The following is a 19,882-nucleotide window of genomic DNA, read 5'->3' as shown; positions in this document are numbered from 1 at the left end:
TAATGCCAAAGAGACTTGAAAGTACTATACGTTATCAGTTACCAACCTTTTAACAGTGACTGAGAACAATGCTGGGTACGTAGTAAGCACGTAACATATCTTTTTGTGTAGTAAATGAAATAGTGTTATGGAAGGAAGATTCTTAACAGGAAATGAACTAGACTGGGTGTGGTGGATATTTTCCTATATCATGTCACTTATTATTTCAGAGGATAAAGTGACCCAAAGAGGCTTATTTGGAACCAGATCTTCAGAAGACATATTTATTTCAGTACAATTTACTCATGAAAATGAATCAAATGATCACCGCCTTAGGAGTAAAGCCATCTTTCTTCGTAATTCATCACAGTCTTCAGAAGAGGAGCAGGTAATACCATAGCACTTTTAGAAACAATCTGAGAAAAGACATTCTTTATTAATTAAAAAAATATCCAGAAGAACATCAGAGACACTGGACAATTATTAGACCAATAACTCAGACTCCAAATTCTAGAAGGAGTGTCATTGGGATACTTTATTGAAAATCATTACTATATTGTATGATTTTAACAGCCGGTTATGATGATAACTTGGTTATCCCCAATTTTTGTTAAAAACCTCTTAACGGCCTGGCTGGTGTGCTCAGTTGGTTGGAAAATCATCCCATACACTGAAAGTTTGCGGGTTCGATTCCTGCTCCAGGTTCAATCCTGGGTCAGGGTGTGTGTGGGAGGCAACTAACCTGTTTCAATCGAGGTTTTTCTCTCTCTGCCCCTCCCCCCTCTCTAAAATTGGTAAACATATCCGCAGGTGAGGATTAAAAAAAACAAAACTAAAAGAAAAACCTCTTAAGAATCTGCCATCTACAAATTCTTCTTGACATACATTTTAACTTGTCCTCCATGTGGAAACAAAGAATTCCTTTTTAAATTCTCTGTGTAAAATGGGAGTTTCTTCTACCTGTTCTGGATTCACCTCTTTCGAGCTTAAAGTAGAAGCTGTTATCTTGTTTTTTTTCCAGGATATGGTCAATGAATATTATATGCTCTCTCCCTAACCTTCAAGACTTAATAGACTGTAGTCATATTATCCTTAGCTGTGGTTTTTAACTATCAAGGAATCTAAGTGAACGTTATTATTTTTTAAAACTAAATGCATATTTTATTTAGGTTGAAATAAACCATAAAGATAGATTTTCTTCATTAAAAATAACAGCAATATTTTCTTAGATAAACTACAAAACACATTTTTGTAGGTTGTCCAGGTTTTGCTTATAAATCAAGACGAGACAGTAGATATAGTCATGGAAAATGTTCTACGTTTTAAACCATTTGAGTTTTTGCTTTATCATGTCTTCCCTATGATATTGTGGACAGGATTGTATTTGTGATTTTATCCAAGGGAACAAAAATCTCTGCATTAGAAATGTGCTTATACTATCGCAGAGGCTCTATATATAGAGAGATAATTGTGGGACAGACACTTTTCCCCCAGTGAATTCACTATCTACTAACACCTTTAGCCACTGGAATTATATCATCTATTTAATCTTTGACCAGAATGTTGGATGCAAAGGATTGTTCAATGACATTGTTTTCTTTCTTTTTTCTTTTATTTTATTGATTTTTTACAGAGAGGAAGGGAGAGGAATAGAGAGTTAGAAACATCAAGGAGAGAGAATCATTGATCGGATGCCTCCTGCACACCCCCTACTGGGGATGTGCCCGCAACCAAAGTACATGCCCTTGACCAGAATCGAACCCGGGACCCTTCAGTCCGCAGGCCGAAGCTCTATCCACTGAGCCAAATCAGTTAGGGCGCATTGTTTTCTAATAACTTGACAAAGTTGTATTAGCATTTTCCGATTTGCCCTTCAAGGGTTCACCGGATGGGATGGTTTCATCATGCATCGATAATTAACAAAAGCTGGAAGGCAAGTTTTATTGTCTGAAGGGCTACAGGATCAGCTCCTTTATTTTCAGTTGTTCCATTTTCCCATCAATATGTCTTCCCTGTATTTTTCAGATGGTGCTGGATGAAGGCCAACAAGTTGGCAGTTCCTTTCAAGGTGATCTGAATTGGGCAGGAAAGCTGAAGGTAAGGCATGATTTAATTTTTGTTTCCATGGTAAACCCCCCCAAAAAACTATAAAAGCAGAAAAGTCCACAGGACTCATTTGCTCTCTCATACAAGTTGGAGAATTCAGCAGATTTTGTCCTTATACTTTAAAAAAAAATTGGTGTTTGAGAATGTTACACTATGCCTGGTTGGCTGGGTTCCAGATCTTTCCCCCCCCAAAGCTTAATAAATGGAAGGGGTGCTTCGATAGGGAAACGTGGCTCTAGTCCCCCTTAGCATATACCATTAAGAGAAATGGGGTTTAACAGATTCTCCCATTTTAGTACTGAAACTGGCATATGGAAGATAAATTTTTCCTGTCACTTGGATGCCAGGAAATCACTGCAGTTTTGTACTTACAAGCCCTGGAAGCTACCCTTTTAAATTCCTCTGTAAGAGCCATGGCCTGACAAATAGAGCTGAAAGAAGCAGAATTTGAATTCCAATTATGAGTTCTAAATTTGCAATTTGAAGGCATTTTGTTATGCACATATTTCAGGTCATAAGCATAAAAGGTGTTTTGACATTATGCCTTTACTAGGTCTCCTTGGAGCCAGTGGTGAAATCATTTTCTTATTTACACTCTTTGATATTCACCTGAGATGAATTAGTTTGGTGTCTGAAATGTTACCATTTTGTTAATCTGAAATGTCTCATTGTCAGCTTGCAGTGGAAAGCAGTTACTCCTCGTGGAATAGTTTTTCATTGAAATGTAGCTATTGTGTCTGTAAAGGTCATTTGCTCTGCTTTTTTTAACCTTTGAAGTAATTTTCAGTTTTATTTGTTCAAAAGAGAGAACACTTGATTTTTTTGCCCTGCTCACCTTTTTTTGTGATTTACCTGGGCAGGATGATTTTTTTTTATAATGATATTTTTATTTTATTTTATTTTTAAATTCTTATCCGAGGATATATTTTCCATTGATTTTTAGAGAGAGTAGAAGGGAGAGGGAGAGGGAGAGAGAGAGAAACACCAAAGTGTGAGAGACACATATATTGGTTGCCTCCCACACGCCCCTGACCAAGGCCAAGAGCCTGCAACCGATGTATGTGCCCTTGACTGGAATCGAACCAGGGACCCTTCAGTCCACAGGCCGACGCTCTATCCACTGAGCCAAACCGGCTAGGGCAGGATGATTTTGTTTTGAATGAACCATTCTCTCCTGCTTTCTTGCTTTTTTTTTTTTTTTTTTTTTAAACTCTCTGGCTCTTTGCAGTGAAAAGGATGCTGTTATAATAATAGCCAGACCTACCACCATCATTTGCCTGAAAAGCAAAAGCAATAAAACAACAACAGCAGTAATAATCCTATATAATAAAAGCCTAATATGCTAAGTGTCCGGTTGTCTGGTGACCAGTTCAACCATTCAAAATGTAATATACTAATGATATTCTAAGGCCGTTCAACCAATCTGTATGATGTGCACTGACCACCAGGGGGAAGACAGTCGACTGGTCCAGCAGTTGCCAACCGGTGGTCCACAGACCACTGGTGGTCCGTGAGGTCCGAAAGGCTTGCGACCACTGGTTTAAGGAAACCTTTGGAGCAGCAGTCACCAACCAGTGGTCTACGGACCATTAGTGGTCCGTGAAGTCCGAAAGGTTGGTGACTGCTGGACTGGTTGACCAGTCGCTATGACATGCACTGACCACCATGGGGCAGACGCTCCGACTGGTATATTAGCTTGCTGCTGGGGTCTAGCCAATCAGGACTGAGCAAGACATGCCCTGGAGCCCTCCCACGGTCCCTCCCTGGCCTGATTGTGCACCGGTGGGGTCCCTTGGCCTAGCCTGTGCCCTCTCACAATCCGGGACCCCTCGGGGGATGTTGGAGAGCCAGTTTCAGCCGGATCCCATAGGCCACTCCCCTCAGGAGGGCGCCAGATGCAGGGCTCATGGCTGGTGATCCTCTCCTGATTGGGACTGATTGGGCATGAGCCCGTGGCAGGTGCAGTGGGACCGGGATGAGTGGTAGTGGCAGGTAGGAGCTGCAGGTGGCATTGGACTGTCGATTTCAGCCCAATCCCTGCAGGCCACTCGGAGGCACCTCAACTGTGCACGAATTCGTGCACCGGACCTCTAGTAATAATAATAATAATAATAATAATAATAATAAAAAAAACAATAATAGCAACAAGCAGAGACACTGTTTTGGACCATCTTGGCCGTGGAATATATTCTGGGATAGATCTGGAACAAAGTCCCTTTTCAAGAACTTCCCAGATGGTTCTTTTCCCTTTCAGTATAAAGATCTTACTATGGTGCTGCAAAATCCAGGCCAACTTCCAAATTTGCTGCTTCGTTCAGATGTCTCTGGGAAAGCAGTGTGAACACAAAGACCTTTAGCTGGGACTCAAAAGTTAATGAGAAAATTGGGTTCAGTTGCTCACTTGAGTGTTGTGGAAGTGGATTCACTGATTCTTAATTGCCTTTTTTTAAAAGTCTAATATGCATAAAAATAATGTTAATCCTTTTCTAGGTAGATAATTTCCTAGAAGTGGAAGATTTGGACATGGATGAAGAGATTAAGCCCCAAATGAGCAAGGGTATGCCTTCTGTGCCTTCTGTTTTCTTTCTAAACTGCCTGGCCTCTTTCTAGAAGCTACAAGTAATACTTTAGGCAGCTTTTTTTTTCTTTTTCTGGCAATCCCATCTCCGTCTTCCCTGTAACAGGGAAAACTGGAGTTCTGCAATTTCTTTTTCAATAACAAAAATTTCAGTGGAAAGGTCAAAGCCTGTTGAAGGTTGTAAAGTCTTGCATCTTAAATGAAATAAAGATGTCGGCTCTCCCTCTGCCCCTCCCCACACTGATATACCATATTATTGATTTTTGAATGATTGTCTCAAGTAAAGTCATCTAAGTCAAACCCAATTTCTTAGAAGCACCACGTTGTAAATTGAGATTGTTTTGGAATGAAACATAGAACATCAATTGATCATAAAAATAAAAATAAATATCAGAATTGATCATAAACAAAATAAAATCCAAATCTTTGCTTTCATAAAAATTTATTAACTATGTAAACCAAACACTTAAGACTGAAGATATATTGTAAATGTTTCTTTTGGGGGCATCTTCCCATATGGGCTGGACTGAGAGAGGCTTTATGCTAATTCACTGATGATTATGTAGATGAGGCCTTTTTCCTTTCCTGGTTAGCATTTTTGTGTAAACATAGGTATCCTTTTTTGCTTAAAGGACCTTTGAAATATGTTCCAAATTAGAGTTGTTTGCTTTGAAAACTCTCATTCCTAATTTAGTATGCAAGAATATTTCAAAGTCATTGTTGAACTAACATTAGGGAAGGGGCAGTTTCCCTGGGGTTTGGTGTTGCTCACAGTGCTTAGGCAGTCATAAGCATGAATTATGGTCATGATTATTGGATGGGGACTTCGTTATAACCAGACAGGAGTTAGCATGTCTGGGTGTAGTTGGTTTGGGAATGGTGACACTCTGTAAGCCCTACTCTGGCTTCTTTGGTTGCCTGGATTGAGGGGCTCAGGTAATTAGAAGCAATTACGTTTATATTCTGCTTCCCAACATCACAATACTCTACCGAAGGGTTTGTTTTTCAAGCATTATATTAACCAGCAGACTGGAGATTTTTTTTCCCTTACGTACTTACTTGGTTCAAGTGAGATCAGAGATCTGATGGAATCACATGGTTGCTCTGCATTTCTGGAGGGACTCCAATTGCATTAGAAGGGATAGCTAAGGACTTAACAAGAGCCAAGTTTGTAGAGCAAGCACACTGGTTTTGGGTTGTGGGTGACTTTGGGGGGGCCAGCTTGTTAAAAATGAACATTCCTGGGTCCAGTGCCCAAGGGAGAGTCTAATTCAGAAGGTCTTTGGTGGCATCTTGTGATCTGTGTTTTCAGCCACTACCCCAGGGGATTCAGACAGAGTTCATGTGTATAGATGACACTTGGAGACAAATAGTTCTAGTTTGCATGTAGTACATTTACAATATAAAATTAATTTTATAGGAGGGCACAAAAATACATTGGTTGAGCACTTTTCCCGATGGTTTAAATTTCTTGCTTCCTGCGAGTAATGAGATCTATATACTGACATAAACCTACTTAGCCAACGAATGTGATTTTGGTTATAGAAATCTCTTCAATTAGCCTTTTTTGCTTTTCCATTATTTTCACATTGTTTTTCCTTAAACATTTTTTCAAGTTATGTTTTTAATGATTTAAAAAAAAATCAGATCTATTTCTTTAGTTTAAAAAATTGCATAAAAAGTCTCACTAGTACGATTTTTCCAGAAATCAGATTATAGGCTGTCTTGCACTTATGTGAAAAAGGTCATGGAGGCCTGAACCAAGTCTCAGTGGACTTGAATGAGCTAGTCAAGACCTTCCCATATGTAAAATAATGTGAAAATCCTAGGCTGAGAAGCAACCCTGGCTTCATTGATCTATTCCAATTACCAACAGGGACCACCAGGGCTTCACAATTTTCATAATGCACAGTCTGGGTCATTTACAAGGAAAAAATTAAATAGTTTGTGCCAATGCGAATTGTAGTTTGGGCCTAATTTGTATTATACCTCAGGAAGGTGAGCAGAAGGCAAACGTTTATGTCAGATGGGAAATGTGACATTTCAAATAGGCGAGTTGCTTGTAAAATTTTGGCAGCTGAGAGGCTTACTGATTAAATTCTGTTGTTATTGTTTAAGCAACAGATATGCCTAGGGCAACAGGGAAGTGAGTTGCGCATTGTTTTTCTACTATTGATGTCATTTGCTCACCTTATTTGCTTTTGTAAATGTTTTTCAAGATTCAGGGGCATGATTCTTCCCCAGTGTTTGGCTTTGGCAGCTCAGGTGGACACAGTTTTTCAGAGGAACCAGCTCACTGCAGTGGTGTCTAGCACTAGTAGTTGCCACCGAGTTTGGGGCCCTGTGTGTATTTGAAATCAAGTTAACCACCTTTTCCTCCTTTGAGTTTGAGATAAGGTAATTAACCAGCAGGGTAATTACTATCGTACCCCTGACTTTTATCCAGAATAGTCATTAGCTGGAGTAGGTGTTAGCTATGCTGAGCCATTAGAGTGGGGAGAATCTTCTGGCTATCTTTACTAGTATTTATTTCTCCCTTCAGATGGCCCAGCCTGCTCTCCGGCTGAGTGCAGTGGGCTGAAGTGCTTTATTGAAGTCTGTTTCTCAGACTTAGACTTTTTTAGTCAGTGTGTGTACTTATTCTGTGGTTGATTGCATTGGAGGAGATTGGGCAAATAATTCCTGCTCAAAGATTGGCAGCCTTATTTGATTTTCATTTTCAAGCTCTCCAGTACTCCCAATTCTAACAAAGATATCAGTCATCTCTTTCTTGTTTTTTTTGTTTTTTTTTTTTTTTTTTTTGTTTAAATTCTTTTCTTATCTGTAACTTTAAGCAGCTTTATGTAGCTTATTAATGACCTGGGACTCTTATTCAACAAATATTTAACAACTGTGATTGGTGCCTGGAATATAAGGAAGAATGAAATTGATCTGGTTCTGTTCTCATGACATTCATAATTTGTTGGAAGAATCAAATACTAACCAGATAATCACAAATATATAATTATAAATTATTCTAGATCTCATGAGAACATACATATGGCAGGGGAACTTAAATTTGTGTGTGGGTCAGAGAAAACTCTCTGAGAGCTTGAGATCTAGAGGATGAGTAATCTTTAACTAGATGATTGGGGTGGAGTGAGGCTGAGGGTTAGGTAGGAGAGTATAGGAACAGCATAAGGAACAGCATGTATAACGGGACTGAGCTAGGAGATGGCATGTTTCAGCCAACTTATGTTTAGGCATTTCATTTATTTTATACTTAGTACTGTAAAAATCATTCCTTCATTGCCTAGAACAGTGGTCGGCAAACTCATGAGTCAACAGAGCCAAATATCAATAGTACAACGATTGAAATTTCTTTGGAGAGCCAAATTTTTTAAACTTAAACTTCTTCTAATGCCACTTCTTCAAAATAGACTCGCCCAGGCTGTGGTATTTTGTGGAAGAGCCACACTCAAGGGGCCAAAGAGCTGCATGTGGCTCGCGAGCCGCAGTTTGCTGACCACGGGCCTAGAAGATCACTGAAAACACAGAGAGGGAAGAAGTCTTGCTTCCAAGTGTTCCTCTATCACTGTTCTTCCAGTTTTTATATGTGCAAACGTAACAATCCTTTAAGGTCCAGCTCAAAAGCCATGTCAACCACCGGGCAAACCTGCTGCCCAGGCCTCATGATTTCATGAGGAAACTTTCAGTCCATTCCTGAGAAGAGAACACAATTGGGAAAATAAGAAGCCCATTGTGACTGCAGAACAAGCAGCACTTTTAAGTTCAGCTCCATTCGTTATATAGTTCATATTTTGCTCCCCATCTTTCTGACTCCTATATTTATTTTTTATTTCTGTACTTGGAGGGAGAGGGATATGATTTATTATCATTATCAAATGCTAATCTCATCCTTGAAGTAAGTCTTCCCTGAACTTGCCCACCTTCGTGTATACCTGGTAGTTTTTGTTTGAATGCTGAACATCGAATGCTGCATACTGAAATACAATGGTTGTCTCATAGAAAATCAATCGTGTGTTTGAGTGGTGTTTTGAACTAGTTTTTTTCTTCTTTTTTTTTTATGTAGATCAACATTTTTACTTGAAAGAATGACAAACTATAGTTCTCAAAAAAATGAAGTAAAAAAAAGTGAATGAAGTAGGTCTATCTTTAAGACAAACAACTGTGATAGTATTTTTTTTTTTAGCATGTTTTTATTGATTTCAGAGAGAGGAAGGGAGATGGAGAGAGATTGAAACGTTGGAGAGAATCTATAGGCTGTCTCCTGCATGCCCCCTACTGGGGATCCAGCTCGCAACACCAGCAAGTGCCCTGACCAGAAATCAAACCAACAATCTCTTGATGTATGGGAAGACGCTCAACCAAATGAGCCACACTGGCCCAATGCAACTGATAGTATTCATTGTCAGTGACAAAATTGACAGTGCATTGAGTGAAAAACAGATTTTTGGAGATGTGCATCCAATACTGTGAGCTTGACACCTCCCCAATATTTAAAGAGTTTTCTGATAAAATTGGTAATGTTAGCTAATGTGATTTTTATACTGTATAATGAAATATGTCTATATTTGAGGGATCTGTATAAGACAGTGAATCAGTATTTTCCAAATTTATGATGTTACAAAATCATGTATTAGAGAAAGAACCATTCAACATGTAAGACTGACCAAGATTTTAACATGACAGTATGAAAAATTCACCAAAATGGTTTGAGATTGCTCACTGAATTTATTTTTTTACTTTATCATTTTTTGAGATCTAGTGTAGTATCAAAGAAGAATATCCATGATTATATAAAAAGACTATTAAAGTGCTCCTCCCTTTTCCACTTATATATCTGTGTGAGACTAGATTATTTTCATTGACATCAAGTGAAACAATATTCCAAACTTGAGTGCTTAACAAGTATAGAATCCAACTTTCTTTGCTTAAAGCAGACAAATTTTTTAACCATATAACAATACTTCTCAGTATTTTCTTTGTTTTGGGAAAATAGATTTTTCATTAAATATTTATTTTAATATATAATGATATTTTAAATAGTTAAATAAATAAATATTTGAAAAAAGTCCCAGTCTTTAATTTATAATATGATAAAAATTCATGGACATAACCTACATAAACTAAAGTTCTTTGAAGTTTTCAATAAAATTTTTAAGAATAAGAACCACTGAGATAGACTATCATAGCTGGTAGCTATGTGTGGAAGAGGCCTGGGTTACTAAAGCATTTCTTACCTACATCCTTTTTCGTCTTGGGGAATGCCCAAAATTTCAAAATTTTTTTATCATTTCTACATGACAAGAAAGGAACAGATTGGTTAATTTAATAACTATGCCACACAGATTAAATATTATTCTTACCTAATTTATTAGATGTCAGATAGATTGCTTGCTTTATAATGTATTAGATTCTGTGAGTATAGCTTTTGACTTGCTGATTATTGACTAAATACAGAAAGACAAATGGCATGAACACATAGTTCATGAATATTGGAAATTCTTACGATGTAGTTGAGAAAGAAGAGATTGACGTGTTTTCAGTCTTGCTGCCTAGCATCAAGATTTGTTTTTGAGAGTTGTCTTGACTCCACATGTACATCAGCCAAGAGCGTGGTATTTAGTGAAGATGAAAACAAGGCCTTTGGTAGTTTCAGAAACAATTAAGATAGGATCAGGTTTCTTAAAATATTTCAGTTTTAGAATGTTTTACAGAGATATCACATTCCATTCCCCACCATTAATGAATACCATCATTTTTCTCCCATGATTATAGAATGGCTAAAAGATAAGGTAGCTTTCTTCATAACTGTCTTATCAGACTCTTCTTGTCCATATTGGTTTTACTCTTTTATGAATCTGTCCTCTTTAGAGTTAAGGTTGTTCAATTTTGTTTTGATTATTCTCTGATTGATTTTTATGTGTGAAAATCTTATTCCTGTAACAAAGTTTAATTATTAAGGGTAAGGACTATACATATTTTACATCATCCACAATGTCCTATTAGCACACAGACTCTTGATACTTGCTGTTTAGTTTAAAAGTTGAGATGCAGGAAATTTATTTTCTATCGTTAAGTATTTATTGAGACTATACTATGTGTAAGGTGCTGTATTAGACACCAATAGATATGCATTTGTACATTTTGCTTTTACACTGAAGAAGCAAATGGCAAAGCAAAGTGTGGAGGATTCTGAGTCTTCTTGTTTTGAAGGAGTTGTTCCCATGGCAGTAGAATTTTTATGAAAGAAAACATTTTTTTTTTTTTTTGCAAAATATTAAAGAGGTGAAGAGGTTTAGCAAAGGAATTGCAGAGTTGCCCTCCTTGGTGCATACTATTGTCAATCAGATTTTAAATAGCTCTGAAGGCAGAATTGATTTTTATCTTACATTTGAACTGATGTTTGCACTGGTGGTCAATGGGTCTGGTAGATATTGGTTTTTACATTAAGAGGCCCAAACCTTTCTCTTCTTGCCTTTGTTGTTGGCCGGCCCCTAACCAGGCTTGGACCTAGGCAGTCCTAGGCAGATACACTGAGTTTGGCTTTGTACTCATACATATTTATATTAGAAAGTCAATCTTCCCACCAACCTTACTGAGTTTAAAAATAGTACTTCTCTGGGCATAAAATGTTTGAGTGCACTTACCACTGACTAGCCATACTAATGAGCTATTGCAGTGACATTTCTTGGCCTTGAGTTTGGCTAATCTGATAGATTTAAAAAATATATGTAATGAAAATGCTTATTTAAAAGAAGTTTATAATGTGACATCATGGGCTCTGCAGACAGACTGCCTGACTCGGCAGACAGACTGCCTGGCTGTGCCACTTTGTGGCTGTGGTACCTTCACTGAGGTTACTCTTAGTGCTTAGAGCTCATTGCCTATAAAACAGGAAATAATGGAGCTGTTGGATTACTGAGTTAATGCATATAATATATCAGCTCATAAGAGTTGACTATTATTATTGTTTTTATTTCTGCTAGTTAATCAGGTCTTATTTTATGGTTTCAAGAATTAATCATAGTAAAACCACCTTGTTCACCAATCCCCCACTCACATGCTCAGTTTCTAGGCTATGTTCTTTGTTGCTGGAGTCTTGTGAATTTCGTAATTATATTTTTTTGTGAAGGTGACAGCATCACAATAGTGAGAGATGTATTTCAAATAAGATTCAGTTTTTGAATATCGAATCATGCTCAGTTATCTCCCCATATATGCTGCCACTGGCAACGGTCAAGGCAAGCCCGTTGTTAGTCACTTCCAGGGAGAATGTATTCTTCCTTAAGATGGTCTGTGAGTAGCAGGCAGCATCACTGAGCCAACCGCACGTTATTGGGGATCTCCTGCAGCCCTCTGGTCCTGTGAAAACTTACTGAGGGGAAACCTGTTGTGCTTCTATTTGTGTGTTTTTTTTTTGTCCTCCTTAAGAAAGCTGTGGGAGAGCATCACTTATTTGTGATGCCTCCATGTTCTCTCACATGTGCAAGTATAAGGGAACACATCCCTTCATCATGAGTTGATCAGAAAACCAAGATTGGCTCTTGAATTCTTGTAATTGTGCCAAATAAGCCGGAAACACGTTTTTGTTGTTTGCAGGTGTTGAAACTTAGAGCATGCATTCTGAATGTGACAGAGTAGTTCATTTTCCTGCTAAAAGTTAAAGTTCTTTCCTTCTGGCATCATTGTTTTTTAATATGCTTTTGTTGTTGTTGTTGTTGAAATATTGCCATATCTTTACAGGATGAAATTCAACACTCCATTTCCTTTCTCTTCTCCCCTCAGGAAAATATGGGAAAATGAGACAAAAATAGCATCTTCTTGCCTTATTTTCCTATAAAGGTAGACAGTGGGTTGAGGGGTGAGAGGCATGAACAAGTTATTCCCAAACAATATTTCTCTGAGACCTTTTGGATGGAATCTGATAGCAACAATAGGATAGAAACAGGTGCACCAGGGACTTCTACCTTCTAGAAAGGGGAATCTCAAATGTGGACAGGCCTTGTGAGATGGACCTGCTCTACCTGAGATTATTTGCTTTATTCTTGGGACCATTCCAGGCGTTCAGACGAGTTAGGTCAGTTGTAAATTCCGAGAAAAGATCAAGTGAAATATTTTGCATCCTGCAGATTTGCCGCTGCTGCCCGGGGAAGTGGAGGACGTAAGCACCCACATTCCTTCTGGCATTCCTTCCGCAGCTGACATTCTTCCTGCAGCCCAGCCTCTGACCCCTGCAGTCAACCCAAGGCGCATGGTGGAAGGAGCGGCTGCGCTAAAGGACGAGGTACTCCATGGTGGACTCGATCAGTCTCGAAATCGCAGTGGTTTTGTAACTTGTCCTTTCAGAGAAATGCTCCTCTGCCTGTCTCTCTTGTATTTTTTCTCAGGTCTTGGAAAATTCCAAATTCAAGTTGCTTATTTGGGCCCTTCTCACGGCCATCTATCGCTATTGTATATATTTCTTTTTAAACACAGAGAGCGATTGTGTTTTTACATGGAAACTAGTTTTTTTAGAATATGTTTTTATTGATTTCCGAGAGAGGGAGAGAGAGATAGGAACATCAATGATGAGAGAGAATCATCCGTCAGCTGCCTCCTGCATGCCCTCTAGTGTGGATTGAGCTCTCAACCCCAGCATGTGCCCTGAATGGGAATGGAACAGTGACCAAATGGTTCATGGGTCGATGCTCATCCACTGAGCACACCCGCCGTGGAAAATATTTTTAATTCATGACGTATCTCTATAGGCCAGTGCTACCTGGGGACAGTGCCACCGAAAGGACAGAGGAAGGGGACAGATGGCTTTCTTACCTCTTTTAGTCTGAACTGGCCTTTTTTCTTTGTATTATTGTTCCTACGGTCCTGCAGACATCATATATTTGTTAAGATAAAGCGAGGCTGCTCCAGGAGAGAATCCCAACAATGATTCAGTGGTGGAAGGGATAGAAGTTTCTTTCCTGGAACAACCTGTGGAGGGTCTCTCAAGTTAGCAAGTGGCTCTGTTCCCTGGACTCACCACGGCTCCTTCTCTCTGGAACTCCACTCTGCCTTGGGACACTGTGCTCAAGTGCATGCTGCGAGTCAGTTCCCCATCCTTCCGGGGGGCAGGGGATGAGCGCCCGGGGCCGCCTGCTTCCCCAGGCTCAGAGCTCAGGGCTCCATTTCTGCTCACTGTCCTGTTGGCAGCCACTCAGTCACATGTTCCCACCCACCACAAGGGAGGCTGGGAAGTGTCATCCAGCTGTTTGCTTCCCCAGCAGGGTAGAATGGAATCTCTGCCACATGCATTCTCTCCCAAATGCACTCCTTGAAAGTCATCTTTCGCCATCGTTTACAACTCTTCTGCATGTAATCGGCAAAGGTGCACCAGCAGAGGCTGCCGGATGTGACCTTTAGCACCTAGATCACTCTAACACGAAAGGGGATCAGGCACAGAGGTAGCCAAGGGCTCTTTATTATCTCCTTCTAAGAAAGCCCTTAGGATGCTTCTTGATTATTTAATTATCAGGCATTAGTCTTGCTACTTGAAGATATTTTGTTATGGAAGCAGTCGTTCAATCAAATAATCCAGACATTTCACTTTTAAATTTCCCCTTTATCATAAGACTTTGTTCACTGGTATGGCAGACTTATGTCTAGGATGCCAGTAGGCTTATGTTAAACCCCTGAATTGGTTACCAGATAAACTGGTAGGGACAGCCACTTTTCAATGTGCTTTTTGAATTGTGGATTGCTTTTGTTGAGTAGGAAGAAACTAATATTGCAAGGTTATTTCTGGCAGGAATGAGTTTCTTTCAAAGACTTGTTTATGACTTCCATTGTGACCATACAAATGATTTGACCAACTAGTGGTCACTGCATCTGGTGCCATTATGGAAATGTTTATAAAATGATTTTAGTTGATGTGTTAAAAGAAAACCCTGAATGATTTTTGGAACCTGTCAAACATCCAGTAACATGCTATTTAAAACCCTGTATATGATTGTATCTTCAAAAAGAATATACATTTATTCCCAGAAAATGTCAACATTTTAAAATGTTGGAATCAAAATGATATAAACATGTTTATGTTGGCAAACTCAAGAGACATAGATGAATAACTTTTGAATATCCAGAGTAATATCTTGGTTTGGAATTTTTATTTCTAACCACCATTTGGAAGAGAAACCTTTCAGAACTGGAAATCATAATAATGTCCCAACTCTGCCATGGTTTAATAGTATCAGTCTTATTTTAAAGCACCTAATGCCAGTATAAGACCATAAGCATCAACTTTCAACAAATATGTCCTGTAAGGCCCTACCAAGGGGCTGGAGACAGTTACTTTCTGTGACTTCAGTCTGGAAAGATGAAAATGTACCCTGGATGTCCCAACTTCCTGTAATTGCCTAATAAGAATCCACAGCTTCCTAGTGTTGATTAGACCAATTAAAAATACTTTGTTGTTAATTTTATCACTGGTTTTATACATGTGCATTTTCCCCCTTAGAGTCAAACATTTTCCAAGAAACTTCCAGTTTCTATTTGTGAATAATTTCTTGCCTTAGTTAATATATTTTGACAAAAGTAATTCACATTAGAAAGATGAAAAATTGTGAGTTCCTCCTCCCCATCCCCAACTCATAGAAGAGGTCGTAGAAGAAACTTGTATAGTATTTTTTTAATGGGAGATCTCCTATTTTTCCAATTCATATAGGGACTTCAAAAATTTTCACTTATAAAGACAGTTTATTTACCATATTGCTTTGTAATAGAGCCTACAGCTAAATGCTGCTGTCATTAGTTCTGTTTTCTTTGACTTGCCTATGTGGTACTATGAATGAAAATGACTCCTCTTGTAGCAGTCCCGCTTAGAATGAGTCACATGAGCAATTTAAGGAAACTAGCAGTGTTCTGCCAGTGTACAAATTCCATTCCCCCAGAGGCTCAAAAAGGTTTCAATTAGATTTGAAATTATACACCTGAAATCCACATATTTCAGCTCCTTAGGCAAAAATAACAAGTTAATAACTTAATTCACAGTTGTTTTCTGTTTAATAGCGGGGTACTTGGCGTTCCATTGCACATATTCTTCTCTTTGAAATAAATCAGAATTTGAGTTTGCAACTAATTTGGAGTCCTTTAGCTCAGGACCCTAAGATGAACCTTACTTGAAAGAAGGGAATTCCCAAAGTGTGCCAGAGTAGCCAACAGCTGAAATACATAAATAGAATTGCGACTTTGCTATCTTTTGAAAGCTGCCATTTTGATGTTCACAGTGAAGTTTTCTGAGTTGCAGTGTGTACTAGTCCTTCCTTCCTTCCTTCCTTCCTTCCTTCCTTCCTTCCTTCCTTCCTTCCTTCCCCTCTCTCTCTCTCTTTATTTCTTTGTGTGTTTTTTTTAAAGTTAGGTTTATTGAGATCTCATTTACAGAGTAAAATTTACCATTTTGGCGTGTATATAGTAAAAAATACTAAATAAAAAACAGGAATACTTTTTATTTATATTTAGAATTTTTAAATGGCATCATTAACATATATAGTAAAATAATAGTTACTTTTAAAAATATATTATTTTTATTTATTTCAGAGAAGAAGGGAGATGGAGAGAGAGAAACATCAATGATCAGAAAGAATCATTGATTGGCTGTCTCCTGCATGCCCCCCACTGGGGATCGAGCCCGAAACCTAGGCATGTACCCTTGACCAGGAATCGAACTGTGACCTCCTGGTTCATAGGTTAACACTTAACCACTGAGCCATGCCGGCTGGGCAGTAATTACCTTTTAAGTCCTATGTTGTTTTATAAATTTCTAAATGTTATGTTGATTTATAAATCTACAAGTACTAGGGTATTCATAATTACATATTCCCAATTACTTTCTCTAATAATGGATTTATTACTATTCAGTCCGCAAGAGCCATTGATATATACCAAATGTTAATAAAACTCAGAATAATATGTTAATACAAAATTATAATGTCAGAGGCTTGGAAAAAACCCAAGATGCATACTAGTAAAAATGTATGCTAAAATTGCTAGGTCTTACAAATTATCCATCTACACCTCCCTTCCCCAACCACTCTTTGTATCTGTATGTGTGTGTGTATTCTGAAAGAATGTTAGATAGAAAGTTTACTTTTGAAATTATAGTGTAAAATAAACTAAGTCCTAAAGTAAGTTAGACACCTCAACTTTAGTAAGAAGTCCATTTTTTTCTTCAGTTGGGTTCACTTTTTGCATTATAACATTTGTTCTTATTTCTCATACTTACAATTTCTTAAATAGTTTATATTCTTTCTTGCCCTTAGTTCTTAGATGTTCATTTTCTTTTGCTTGGGATATTTCCTGTCCACTCTGTTCTCTCAGACTCACTCTCTCTTTTCCTCTTTAACTTGTACTAGTCTTTCTGAGCTGGGATCAGCTTAGGTATCACTCCCGGAAGTTCTCCTTGACCTCCAGGCTGGGGTTAGTGTCCCTGCTCTAGGATCCCATTGCACCTTGTATATACTCCTGGAACAACATTGTGTTATATTTGCTTCTTTTCATTTTGCTTGACTCCATGTAACTGTAATCTCCTGATAGGCTGGGACTGCAGCCTTTTCATTCTAGTGCCATTCCTTGCCTATGCCTAGCACAGGGTCTGGTAATATAAAAACAAGACATGATGCCTACTTCCTTTAACCAGGTATGCAAGGCAGCAAGGATCCCGTGAGCCGGAATGCACTGGTAAAAATGGGGCTCCCTTGTGTCCCTGGCAGGGTCCCTCAGGATGGGGCCAGGCCTGCTAGCCTCAGTGCTTATTGCTGCGTAGACTTGGAGACTGCAAGGATGCTCACATGCAGGAAACGAACATGTTGCCTGCTTGTGTTTCTTCATTTGAGCTGCTTTCAACAGTATTACTGCATGGTCACTTTGACTGTGGTGTTTAAGTTTAATCTCAGGAAGTGATCATGATGATCGGTTGGCTGACTCGCTCCCTGTGTCGGCTGCTCCAGACGTCATGGTATTCTGTGGAGCCTTGAGTGCTTTTTACTGTATGCTATGGGATTTGGTTAGCTTGTCTAGGAAAGGGCTTAGGGAAGACTTCCGGGTTGACTTTTCCTGTGTTTTTGGAGAAGGAGAAGCTTTCCCTGGAGACTGGATTCACATCTCGCTTCTCTTTCTTACTGACCGCATAGTCTGGGGCACGTGACTTCGCTGTTCAGCTCCTTGTGAGATGGGTTGTTTGAAGATCACCGCTCTTGCCCACACAGTTCCTAGTACCGGGGCTGGCCCTTGGTGGGAACTCACTTCAGTGAGAGCTCCCATCACCCTTGTCGGGAGAGCACGCACTTTCTAATAAAGAGGAAATCAACAAGCCTCTGAAATGCGTTCCCTTGCTGGTTTTACTAAGAAAGGACGAAAGATGGCTGGGTGTTTGCTATTAACCCTGTACCCCTAACTATGAGATTCAACTTGCCCAACGGACAGGAGATAATCTATTTTTTATGGTTGTGGGTTTTTTTCTTTCTTTCACCTTTAATAACAGCACGGTTTCTGAGCTATATGCTCCGTTTTCAAGAACATTACAAAAGCCACTCAATGAGATCATTTTCCAGGCAAGAATATTTAAAGCTGATTATGGCCTCAGGGCATTTTTTTCATTCTTGCATAAACCATAGTTTTCAATTATTTCAGCATCACCATACATATTATAGAGCTGCACAGAGGTGCTGGATGAGTTCACGTGTCACACACCATTTGCTTGGGGAGAGGCTCTTGAAGGGGTGATACAGTGAGATGTAAGCCATTCTCTTTTTGTTTAGTGAGAAATATGCTTTTTTTTTAATCTACCTTCTTTTAGGAAGTGTTTAAAACACAGATTATGAATAAATAGACATAAAATTATTATACATCTTTGCATTTACTCTGGCTTGTAGATAAATTCTGTAATATTTAAAAAATTCTTGAATAGGACAAAAGGATCCTGGACTTTTAAATTTAAGGAGACACTATGTGTTTTAATTCCTACTCTCATTGGACCAGGGATGATAGGTATTATCTGAAGAAGTAAATGTAGAAAGTGTAGAGTACTTTAACGTTGAAAATGTTTTGTTAAGCCCTAGCCGGTTTGGCTCAGTGGATAGAGTGTAGGCCATTTGGATGGAAAGGTCCCCCGTTCGATTCCGGTCAAGGGCACATGCCCAGGTAGCGGGTTTAGTCCCTAGTTGGGGGCATGCAGGAGGCAGCCAATCAATGATTCTCTCTCATCATTGGTGTTTCTGTCTCTCTCTCTCTCCCTTTCCCTTTCTCTCTGAAATCAATAAAAAATATATATACAAAAAAGAAAATTGTTTTGTTGATATGTCTTTTATGGTAAATGGTGAAAATGTATTCAAGGTTGATCAGAATCTTAAGTTGTATTTTTTCACACTTTAATATGAGCCTTTAGTTTTTCAATATGCCTCTAGTCCTAACACTACAGGTGGTAAAAATGTAATGAATGTGTGCAAGAGAGATTTTCTGCTTCTTGCTTTGGGCAGAATTAGTTAGTGATATTGTTTAGAGGCAGGACAGTACAAATGGGGCATTTTAAGGGGCTTACATTAGGTCAAATTGAATAAGTGACTGTATTCCTTTACTTAAAAAAGGACCTAACCAGCTGAGAGAGCTGGAGTCTAAAAAATGTTTAATTAAACAGTAATAGGAAATTTACGTTTTCAACTTTATCTTCGTTTACAGTGATTGTAAATGATTTTCATCCTTTGCTACCTCTTGCAGATACTCGGGGATGAAGTTCAGCCCTTCAGACTTGATGAAGAATTTGATTATGACACTGTGATGCTAACCCCCAAGTTCACTCCTGCAGAGGTAGAAGCCATCAAAGAACAACTATCCAAGCACAAGCGAGAGAACACCAACGCAGACTTGCAGGAACCCTGTGACTGATTCACCAAAATTTCTTCCTGTTTACACTTATTTTGTTCTTATTCAAGCAAAAATAGAATAAATGATAAACCTACTGTAAGCCCCTCTGTGGACATTTATGTGTGTATTGATTTGTCAGTTACTTGCCTATAGGGAGATGCTGCTAACAAGACCACAGAGATCTCCATCCTCACGGAGCTTCCTTCTGTTACATTGCTGCATCCCATGGCTGGTAGGGGGCGATGGAGGTGGCGAGTTGGGACAGGAGGCAACGCCCACTGAAGCATCAGTTTGAAGAGAGTACCACAACTAGGTAACACGGGG

General features: G+C 38.9%; 1 protein-coding gene across 3 annotated transcripts in view; it reads left to right on the top strand.

Annotated features, from left to right (window-relative positions):
• The window catches only part of IFTAP (intraflagellar transport associated protein), a 58,943-nt gene extending 39,290 nt beyond the window's left edge, over positions 1 to 19,653 (top strand). For all 3 annotated transcript variants that reach the window (XM_054725160.1, XM_008146796.3, XM_054725159.1), the window contains exons 3-7: positions 210 to 367; positions 2,005 to 2,076; positions 4,576 to 4,642; positions 12,799 to 12,953; positions 19,412 to 19,653. In XM_054725160.1, coding sequence (XP_054581135.1) covers positions 210 to 367; positions 2,005 to 2,076; positions 4,576 to 4,642; positions 12,799 to 12,953; positions 19,412 to 19,579 — 620 coding nt within the window. In that variant the 3' untranslated portion in view covers positions 19,580 to 19,653. The remainder of the gene's footprint in view (positions 1 to 209; positions 368 to 2,004; positions 2,077 to 4,575; positions 4,643 to 12,798; positions 12,954 to 19,411) is intronic.
• Positions 19,654 to 19,882: the final 229 nt, after the last annotated feature.

The sequence above is a fragment of the Eptesicus fuscus genome, chromosome 13, assembly GCF_027574615.1.
Source record: "Eptesicus fuscus isolate TK198812 chromosome 13, DD_ASM_mEF_20220401, whole genome shotgun sequence".
Taxonomy (NCBI): Eukaryota; Metazoa; Chordata; class Mammalia; order Chiroptera; family Vespertilionidae; genus Eptesicus; species Eptesicus fuscus.
This window is presented reverse-complemented; position numbering and strand designations above follow the sequence as displayed.